Source organism: Octopus bimaculoides, chromosome 3 (assembly GCF_046866305.1).
Source record: "Octopus bimaculoides isolate indiv1 chromosome 3, ASM4686630v1, whole genome shotgun sequence".
Lineage (NCBI taxonomy): Eukaryota > Metazoa > Mollusca > Cephalopoda > Octopoda > Octopodidae > Octopus > Octopus bimaculoides.
In genome coordinates this window covers 50424742-50436129 of record NC_142930.1, presented here as the reverse complement: position 1 = coordinate 50436129, position 11388 = coordinate 50424742, and the positions used below count along the sequence as shown (strand labels likewise).

The window sequence follows — 11388 nt, the reverse complement described above, 5'->3', positions numbered from 1 at the left end:
AGAGAGTGTGAAACGGTATCTGAAATTGTGCAGACGACGCTCTTCCATAATTACTGAGAGCAGAGCATTGTGGGACTGCAGCGATGGCGACAGACGATTGCGAGGAAGATGTTATTTTCGAGGTTTGTATAAAAGTTGCTTTAGTTCTGGCTTGTTATGCCTTTTTGTGTGCATGCTTCGGAATGTATGCTATAAAGCAAGGTCAGTCTGTTCTAATTTTGTTTAAATTGTAAACATGCAACTGAAATGAAACCCATTTTAATTGCATGTTTACAACCGATTGCTGACAAACAGCCTGTAGATCTGTTTGTTGTTTATATGTCGTAATTTAATATCAAATATTTTTCTCGTAAATTTGTTAAAGATAATGAATTTATTTTTTGTCATTTTTACCTGTGAGAATCCACTCCTGCCCTGCAACTATTGAATTTTAGCATATGCCAGTCTCCACTTAAATCGATATTTTCTTGTTTTCGTTTTATTTCTTCTGTGTTTCCATATTCTTTGAGAAGAATGAAATAATTATTTTGAAAAACGATTTGAAAGAATCATTATTTATTTCTAATATTATATTCGACGCCAGTTCGTTTCTTAGGTGGGTGGCGTGACATTTTCTTTAATTTATAATGAAAATCAAAAGAATTGACACTTGCACATTCTTGGCATAATTGAATGAGAACAGCCTAACAGGTCTTATCTGCAGTGGTTTGTCAAAATGAAATCGGGCTAATTAAAAACAATATTGATAGAAATGCATTAAAAACATGAAAATATATTTAATTCTACTAGATAATTTTTCGCTGGAGCACAGTCAGTGTGACCTCACTCAACAGATTATAAGGTGTGTTGAGTTTGAAAACTATTCGTGTTTATTTAGAAATGTAATTTATAGTTTGACTTAGAGAATATGAATATACAAAATTGTTGTTATTATTATTATTATTTGTGTGTTTGTGTGAGTTTAATAAAAGTGAAATCTATGATTTTTTTTAAATGTAAAAATGAAGACAAGTGTTTTTAGAATGGAAAGGAAATATATTGCTGGCAAAATACTTTATTGTTATTTGTATATAAACTCAATATTGCTCTCAGATTAGATAATAGTATATTCATAAAATAAAAAAATATCGTTTCTTATTCAGTCCTATGACACATGTTGACAATTTAATTTATATAGTACTTTATTTAAATGTTTGTTTTATTTTTGAAAGTGCATTTGTTGTACTTCTCTGTTATTTTAATTATTCTCGCTTACTGAGCGAGTGCTCTCCCTTACCGAAGCTGGTTCTTGACCTGTACGCAACATTATTCATTGAATAAAGTAGTCGGTTTAGGAATCTCTTAAGGTTACTTTTTGAGGCAATTTAATTTCAACGAAATTAAATATGGACTATGTGTCGAAAGGCTCAATATAGCTCTTTCTCAGTTAGTGTTGATCTCTTTATCGAGGCAGATATAGATTAAAAAAGAATTGTATTGGGGCTTTTAAATGTAGAACTCTGGTTAAATATGTTCCAAACATTTTCTTAATATTCTTGACCTCGACAGACTGCATTCCATCATAAGCTCCATGTCTCACAAAATATTCAAATTTATCGCAGATTATGATATGGTAAATTACCTAAAGGGTACTTGCATTATGAGAATCCTTTCTAATACAGGTACGAGGCCTGAAATTTTGTTAGAGGAGGCTAGTCGACTCCAGCACTTATTTTATCAATCTTGATTGGACGGAATGCAAAGTCAACTTTTGTTGAATTTGAATTCAGAACGTTAAGAGCTAGAAGAAATGTTAATAAACATTTTGTCCAGTGCAGTAACGATTCAGCCACCCTGTCGCCTTATCTGCATTATTTAAATATTAAAAAGGTTTTTGTGAGATTATCTTGTGACTCACAAACTACAACCAAATGAATCCGTTGATTATGTTATTCAAGCCTTAAAACTCCTGGATGAAGAAAGTAACTTTAATGCAATATCATCTGGACTGTATATGAAAAATTTGATAATGGGTGCTTTAATTTCTGGATTAATTTTAACCAGTATATTATTCAGGAAAGCCAAAGCATTAGCCTTAGCTTTAAAGTATGTTGGTGTTCGTAATCTGGATATCCTTCCTTGTAAATACTCTTGCTGTTACAAAGGACATCAGAGAGGAAACTATTTCAGGACTTACAATACTCAGAAGTTTTTTTTTTTTTTTTTTTTTTTTTTGGTGGGGAGTATAGACATTAATGCAGAAAATATGCAGCAAGAAATGCCATATGTTACAAGTGTGAGAAAATAGGGCCTTTATTCTCAAATGTACAAATCACATAATAAACACCACAGGATACCATTATAAACCAATTCCATTGTATGGACTTCAACTTTGACCCATTAGCATTTAAACTGGCCATATCCAATCCAAAATATTCTACCTGCTTTATGTTCAAATTACCCAGATCTGACCTTTCACACCCACCTTTCAGTGTCATTCTAAAAATAAACAGTCACATAATTGAAATCTCGGAGTACTTGATAAGCCATGATTAATTCAAAATGATGTGAATACTTAAGCATTATATTTGGCAGAGTAATCTGAATGCTATAGGGTTAAGTATTTTGACTTAATTGCAGCATTTTTGTCTTATACACTCTTTAATATTGTAATTATTTGATATTGTAATTTATCTGACAGTGATAGCCTTTATCAAAGCTAATATTGGTTTCAAATCTTGGCACAAGGCCGAGCAATTTGGGATGGGGGGGGGGGAGGGTAAATCAATTACATTGACCCCAGTGCTCAACTGGTTCCTATTTTATCGACCCCGAAAGGATGAAAGGTGAAGTCGACCTCAGCAGAATTTGAACTCAGAATGTAAAGATGGATGAAATACCACTAAACATTTTACCTGGTGTGCTTACAATTCTGCCAGCTCATCACTTTATCAAGGCTAATGTTGCTAAATGTAATGGTTTAGTCAGTGTATCATTCAGTTGCAGAGTTGTGATGACAGCAACACAATTTTATCTCCCCCCCCCCCCCCAAAGTTGTATAACAGCAGTCACTTGTTGGTTAACACAGCTCTACTTGAGTTTTATATTTTAACTGAATTAAAACATTCTTTCATTCTTTTAGTCATTTGATTGTGGCTATGCTGAAGCACCACCTTGAAGGGTTTTAGTCAAACAAATCAACCCCAGGACTCATTTTTTAAAGCTTAGTACTTATTATATTGATCTATTTTGCTGAACTGCAAAGTTACAGGGATGTAAACACACAAACACTGGTTGTCAAGTGGTGATGGAGGGACAGAGACAAAAGGACACACACATATATACATACATACATACATATATATATATATATATATATATATATATATATATATACATGCACATACATACACATGTATATGCATATATGATGGTCTTTCAGTTTTCTGTTTTGGTATATCTGCACTTTCAACTTTCTCCTTATAATTTTTCACTCTTATCACAATTTCTAATATAATTATGAAGCAGCAGCTGAAATTGTTCTATGCAATGCTACTATCTCTTCAAGCACATGTTCCTGCTGTCATTTTGGTGTATCCTTCATGTCTAATAGTATGAATAATGATATTACTAATGCTATTAATGCCTGAGAAAATGAATTCACTTTACTTCCCCTCTTCTCAGCTCTCCCTAAATATTCACAGGACCCGAAATTTTTGGGGAGGGAGTCAGTCGATTAGATTGACCCCAGTATGCAACTGATATTAAATTTATTGACCCTGAAAGGATGAAAGGCAAAGTCGACCTCGGTGGAATTTGAACTCAGAACATAAAGATAGACAGTATACTGCTAAGCATTTCACTCGGCATGCTAACGTTTCTGCCAGCTTGCTGCCTAGCTCTCCCTAAATATTGTGTAAGCTCTGTTTCCATTCTTCAAATTTCCCTGTTAATGATTTGAAGCCTGTTTATATACTGGTCCACCTTTCATATAATTAATTCTTCCTATCAGTATATACCTATTATTTAACCATACCTTTATTCATTTCCTATCAAATATTTAACATATTAATAAAATCCTTAGCTCTAATATTAAGCTTATAGCATTCGTTACTCCCTCAGTAATTTAAATTATGCTGGAAAGTGTTCATTTAGATGATTGATATTGCAGCACTATAATCAATTACTACAAGTGTGCATAACTGCATATCATTCCTCCTTGCCTATATAGTTAAAGTCTTGTGTCAGAAAATAATTAAGTTACAAATATGTAGCAAGGAAATGTACTGACGAGATCTTTTTATGTACCATTAAATTATTTATGTTTGAGAGAGAGAGACACACACACAAACACACACACACACACACACACACACACACACACACACATCTTTAACATATAGCAAAGAAGGATGAGGAATTATCTTCAAATATAGGATATTTTTTCGATTTGTCATTTCTTAAGAAATAATCTCATTTAAAAAAAAAAAAGACCTAAAATATCACAAGAATAATTATTTTTCCCTGTTAAATATGTTCACTTTGTTATTTTCAAATATGCCATAGTTTTATTCCATACACACATTGCTCATAATGTTTTGTATTAAGTTTTGGTATTGGTTTCTTTTTAAGCTTCATGTTAAAGTAAACGATTAAAGTAGTTTCTCAAAGTGATTTTTTTTTCTGTTTCATTCTGTTCCTTTTTTTCATTTTGTCATTGACATTTGGGTAGGAGATAATTCACCATATGACTTAACGTCTTTGGGTGACTAGTATTCCGGCCAGGTATCTAGTCTCAGGCTAGCATACATCAGTCTCAGGAGCCCTGAATGGAACTTTTAAGTCTTGGGCACTACTCTTTCTCTTCTGGCTAAATAATAATAATAATAATAATATAAACCTATCATATGCTTCTTCTTCTTCTTCTTCTTCTTCTTCTTCTTCTTCTTCTTCTTCTTCTTCTTCTTCTTCTTCTTCTTCTTCTTCTTCTTCTTCTTCTTCTTCTTCTTCTTCTTCTTCTTCTTCTTCTTCTTCTTCTTCTTCTTCTTCTTCTTCTTCTTCTTCTTCTTCTTCTTCTTCTTCTTCTTCTTCTTCTTCTTCTTCTTCTTTCTTCTTCTTCTTCTTCTTCTTCTTCTTCTTCTTCTTCCTCTGGTGGCATGCTGGAGAAATTGCTTAGCGGCGTTTCACCCGTCTTTACATTCTGAGTTCAAATTCCACTGAGGTTGCCTTTGCCTTTCAGTGTTTCGGGGTTGACGAATTGAGTACCAGTGAAACACTGGGGTCAATGTAATTGACTAGCCCTCTCTCTGGAAATTTCAGGCTTTGTGCCTTTAGTAGAAAGGATTATTATTATTATTATATTATTTTGATATTTTAAAAGGATTGATGTAACTCTTCACAAAGGTAAACAAACAAGACGAAGAACTCAATGCAATTATAACTTTTTCTAGTTGGCATGCTTTCAGAAATGATAAATGGCTTTTGATTATAGCACGAAAACGATTAAGTTTTTTCAACTGATAGAAAAGTTGATTTTTCAATTTCTGATTTATATTTGAATCATACAAAATCCATTGGCCCAGGATTGGCTCAACACTGAGGTCTAGCGAAACTAACAGGATTAACAAGCCATTTCTGGAAACATGCAAACTAGAAAAAGTTATAATCGCATCGCACTCTTTGTCTTGTCTGTTTACCTTTTTGAAGAGTTACGTCAATCCTTTTAGAATATCAAAATCAAGTAGACTGAGATGATTGTTTTCATGGTACACAGAAAAAGAATTGGAACATACAGAAATTCTGGAAGTTACCAAAGCAGCTGGGTGTCTAAGGAGAATCATAATGTAAATTACAGCTTTTGCATTTTATTCCTTCTTACAATTGGCTTGTCAACCTTGTTGGTTTCGCTAGACCCCAGTGTTGAGTCCAATCCTGGGCCAATGGATTTTGTACCATTCAAATATGAATCAGAAATTGAGAAATTGACATTTCTATCAGTTAAAAAACTAAACCTTTCCTCTCAAAGTTGTTGACTTTGTAATACAATTTAACACTATTATTATTATTATTATTATTATTATTAGCATTATTATTATTATTATTATTATTATTATCATTAAGAAGGTGGCAAGCTGGCAGAATCGTTGATGAAATGCTTAGCGGTATTTCGCTTGTCACTACATTCTGAATTCAAATTCTGCCGAGGTTGACTTTAACTTTCATCCTTTCAGAGTTGATAAATTAAGTACCAGTGAAACATTTGGATTGATGTAATTGACTAGTCCCCTCCCACTTGTTTTCTAAGAAAACTCATTAGTTTCTGCTAGATCTGAACTGATGAACATCTGAAATATGCATGCAAATTATTCAAAATATTTTTACTTTTAGCCTTCACAGAAGTTTCATGCATGATTTAATTACAAATATATTTTTTATACTTTTGCAGAACTCTGCCCTTTATAAGCACCTTGTTGATGCAGGGGTTACTGATATACCAGTTGAGAAATCCACTAAAAGCTCTGAGCCTAAAGAGGACGTTGAAAATGAATCTGTTGCTGCTTTCCCACCAGAAGTTAGTTCCTCTTTATTTTCTCATAATTTATTTTTGTATCATTTTGTGTGGTTGTGACTGTGCGGTAAGAAGTGTGCTTCCCAACCACATGGTTTCCACTGCTTGGTACTTTGGACAAGTGTCTTATACTACTATGCTGGGCTGCATGTATGTGTGTGTGTGTGTGTGTGTGTGTGTGTGTGTGTGCCTCTGTCAGACATCAGATGGTGGTTATAAATGAGCATCATTATCATGCAAGTGAGATTGTTCATTTTTAGTCTTCCTTGAAAACATGTTTACCTATGGGGAAAATATTACCTAGCTTAGACACATGAGAATTGACAACAGGAAGGGTGCCAAGCTGTAGAAATTCTGTCTCAACAGATTCTATCTGACCTATGCAAGTATGGAAAAGTAAACTGTAAATGATGATGGTGCTGCTGGTGATGATGATGACAATGAAAATCTTAGCATTTGATTCATATTTTTTCCCACCTCTAAAACGTAAAGACTTGTGCTTTATCAAAAGAAACACTCTTTTCAACACACTTTTAACTTCATTTATTAATTTATTTTTCAGAAGCCTAACGATGTGCAAACTAATATGGAGCTTCTAAAACAGGTCTTTAGAAAACTGAAAGAGTTTTCATCATTTGATCTTTTTATCATACAAATGGTGAGGTTTAATTATTTACTTTGATGATTTGTTGAGTTAATATTTCTTATTGATAAATAAGTTACCCAGAATATTTGTGACAAATGAAAATGATTCTTCACTGCTGAATATGGAACTCATGATTTTCATTTCTATCAGTTAGCAGAGTTCAGAGGAATTTTTTTTTGATACTACACCAAAATTATTAAGTAAAGAAGTATAGTAAGACATTGGTCAATCAGACAAGATAGGCAAGGAGTAATTATGTTTGGATGATTGATTTGATTGTAAACAAAGGAAGTCTTCTTGAAAGTGGGAGAAAGGGAGACCCCCATGAATGACAAAGTTCCCTGCTGAGGCACAAGTCCAGGCAAGGTTGTTTATAGAAGACCAGCAGTTGCTCCTCTATGCACCACTGATATTGCCCAAGGCAAAGGCTAATACAGCTTGGCACCAGTGATGTCGCAACTCATTTCTACAGCCATGTGAACTAGAGCAATGTGAAATAAAGTGTCTTGCTCAAGAACACAACACACAGCCTGGTCTGGGACTCAAACTTACTACCTCATGATTGTGAGCCTAATGCTCTAACCACTATGTAAAAAAAGCATGTTTACAGAATTTTTGTCATTCAGTTGATAAAATGTATTCCTCTGCAATTTTCAATACTTTTTCACCATGATTCAGATGCTGTCAAATTTTATTTTCTGTTTGATTATCAATGGCATTTCTTCCTCTTCTCAGACATAGTAACAACTGCAAACTTGAATACTTGAAACAGATATGGACTCGAAAGAAAGTGATAGTGTAAATAAAAGCACATCCTTAAGCATGTCTTATCATTTTGATGAGTTGAAATTATTTTAACACTGTTTAAAGTGTCAAAACAAATTAGTGAAACTGTTAACACGTATTTTTGGTAACTGTAAACAAAAGACAAGATCATCACTTATAATGTCGTTATGTGTTGCTCAATAATTTGAACTTATTTTTAATTACAGTGAATAAAGTATGAAAAAGCAGTGCCAATATTAATCTTCAATTTGGGTTTCACATAGTTTGGATAATTAAATAATATTTACAGAAGCTTGAGGTCTTGTATCCCCAGATAACTGAAGTTTGACTGTATAAGATCACACTTTTTTTTCAGAATTAGTTATATTGAACATTTATCACTATACTGCACACATTGAGGAGTTTCCTTAGTGTGTGTGTGTATACACACACACACACACACACACACACACACACATGATATTGAGTGCTATTTTCAAACTTATATTCTAGAAAAGCATACATGTTGGCAGTTAATTTTCTTATTACAAATGAGAAATAAAGCACAGTTTTTTTTTTATTATTTTATACTTTTATAGTATTGCCATTTCAACTGTCAGATTCTACATCAAGTGGCTCACAGCAAATCTTTGGAAGATGATGATAAAATATTTCTAGAAAATTTCATAGTGGAAACAGAAAATGTAGGAAAGGCTTTGAAGCCTCAAACATTCATATTATGCTGGTAGGTTGCAAAACTTCTGAAAACACTTTTCCCCTCTCCTAAAAAAGTTAGTAAAATGACTCATGCTGATACGGGAACTAGATGTTGAATAAGACACCCATAGTGTCACAGATAATTATATGCTTAAGGAATATGGATAAAAAAGATTACTGATAAATATCAATAATTTTTCTGTTTTGATGATCTAATGCTATAAAACTGTAAAAAAAAAATTCCTTGAATGCTAAATTTATTCACAAAAACTATTGAGAAATATGTTACTTTTAGCTAATTATATAAATTATTTAGAAAATGTATAGTATTTAGTGTTGGTAAGATTAATTCTAATAGTTTGTGTGGGCAGTTTAATGGATGGAAACTGCACAGTAGGCTGTCATCTATCTGTTTGTATGTACATTACATGCACACACACTCACATATGCATATCATCATCATTGTCTCACATCCGTATTCCATGCTTGCATGGGTCAGACGGTTCAACAGAATTCAATGATCCAGAGGCCTGTGTTGAATTCCAATGTCTGCTTTGGCATGGTTTCTTCAGTTGGCTGCTCTTTTTAATGTCAACCACTTTACAAGTATACTGGGGGCTTTTTTTGTGTTTGTCTCTCCGGTAGTAGTGAGATCACTGAGTAACTCATAAAACAGAATGGGGGTGCAGTATTGAGCGAGTTAGTTTTGTTAACAGATGTCTTGCTGTAGATGAGATATATGGCTACTCCTGTAGGAAAGGAAAAAGAATGGTGGAGATGAGGTGTCAGTATATACCCTCAAGGTACAAGAAGGTGGATAAATAGAAAATTGAGGATGGGTTAGTGGGAGGGTTTGTTAGAGTGTGAAGGAAGAGTGATAGACGATTAAAGATGTGGATAGAGGTGAATGCAGTGAATAATGAATATGGGCGGTGATGTAGATAATGGTTAATCTCAGTTTGGAGTGGGGAGGTAAAGGAAAATGGGAGGGGGTCAGGGAAGAGTAGGTGATAGATAGCAATATATAAAAAAGGGGTGGTGGAGAGTACCAGTATGATAAAACCATAGGGAGATGATGTCAAGTGAGGGAGAGAGAAGATGCACAGTGAAAAAGATGGAGGTCAGAGGTATGTAAGAGTGGATAAAGTGAGTAACAGAAGGGGCTGTTAGCAGGTATGAGAGGGTGTTTAGGGGAAAGGGGCATTCCGTGGAAAAGAAAGTGGTAAAGAATGGACGATAAGGGAAGTGGCTCCAAGGAAAGGGATAACTGGTAACATAAAGGCAGGAATGAGATATGTGCAGCTCTGCTCTCATATAATTACAGCAGCTGAGGAAATAGTGCCACAGTTAGAAAGACAAAAGATGAGTTGTGAGGAAGGCTTGACAAGTGCAGAATAGTGTGAGGCATAGATATTAATGGTATATCTTTGAGACTTCATTATTTTTGCTGAAATAGACAAGTCTTCTTGAGTATGGCAGAGTGCCAATCACTTAGATCCTTTGTCATTTCCTCAATGTATGTATATTTACTGTTTTTATTGTTTTTACTGTCTTGTTCTTGTTAACACTTTCACCCTCTGCAAAGAGCTGCCCAGACCCCATGTCTGGTTTGGCACGATTTCTATGGCTGGATGTGGAATTAGATGAAGACAGTTGAAGAATTGAGACCATGAAGGACTGAAGAATGGAGAGAGAAAATAAGTTCCTGTTCACAATGGAGGCAAGAGTTTGGATGGCCTCTGTGCAAGGCCACTCTGAACACAGATGGGTGTTACAGGGAATGATCAATCAAGTGAAAGTGGTGCAAGAGTGGCTTAGTGGTTAGGGTATTCCACTCATGATTGTAAAGTCGTGAATTCAATTCCCGGTGACGCATTGTGTCCTTGAGCAAAACACTTTATTTCATGTTGCCCCAGTCCACTCAGCTTGCAAAAATGAGTAGGACTTGTATTTCAAAGGGCCAGTCTTGTCGCACGCTATGTCACGCTGAATCTCTCTGAGAACTCTATTAAGGGTACACATGTCTGTGGAGTGCTCAGCCACTTGCATGTTAATTTCATGAGTAAGCTGTTCTGTTGATCATATCAGCTGGGACCCTCATTGTCATAACCAATGGAGTGCTCCTACATATATATATATAGGGAATACAGTCACTCACCTTCACTTTCCTCTTTCAAATACTTCTTAATAGTGGGAGATTTTTTTGTTTCTTCTCTTCTCTTCCTTCTCTGTTCTTTTCTGTCTTGCAAGTTACATGACAACCACACCAGTGACAGTGGCACAAAATAAAAGGAGAACACCAAAACCACCAAGTACACTCTGTAAAGGAGTTGGCATTAGGAAGGGCATTCAGCAATAGAGACCATGCTAAATATGACATTGAAGCTTGACACAGCCTTGCACCTTGACTGGTTCCCCGTCAAACCGCCCCACCCCTGTCAACATGAAAAGTGGATGTCAAATGATGAATAAGCTTCCACACAATTTCCGTTTACCAAATTCACTCACAAGGCATTGTTTAACCAACATACACACATACATATATATTACCTTACTTGGAATCAGGTGAAGGTTGAGGACAGGAAAGGCATCCACCCGTAAAATTTGTCTCAATAAATTCTGTCTAACCCATGTATGCCTGGAAGAGGGGGTGTTAAAATGATGATGATGTTTTATCACAACAACCAAAAAAAAAAAAATACACATAGATGGT

General features: G+C 34.7%; 1 protein-coding gene across 2 annotated transcripts in view; it reads left to right on the top strand.

Annotated features, from left to right (window-relative positions):
• Positions 1 to 77: 77 nt before the first annotated feature.
• LOC106868420 (vezatin) overlaps positions 78 to 11388 on the top strand; it is a 37552-nt gene continuing 26241 nt past the window's right edge. For both annotated transcript variants that reach the window (XM_089348973.1, XM_089348972.1), the window contains exons 1-4: positions 78 to 122; positions 6425 to 6550; positions 7110 to 7205; positions 8558 to 8703. In XM_089348973.1, the coding sequence (XP_089205099.1) occupies positions 84 to 122; positions 6425 to 6550; positions 7110 to 7205; positions 8558 to 8703 (407 nt within the window). In that variant the 5' untranslated portion in view covers positions 78 to 83. The remainder of the gene's footprint in view (positions 123 to 6424; positions 6551 to 7109; positions 7206 to 8557; positions 8704 to 11388) is intronic.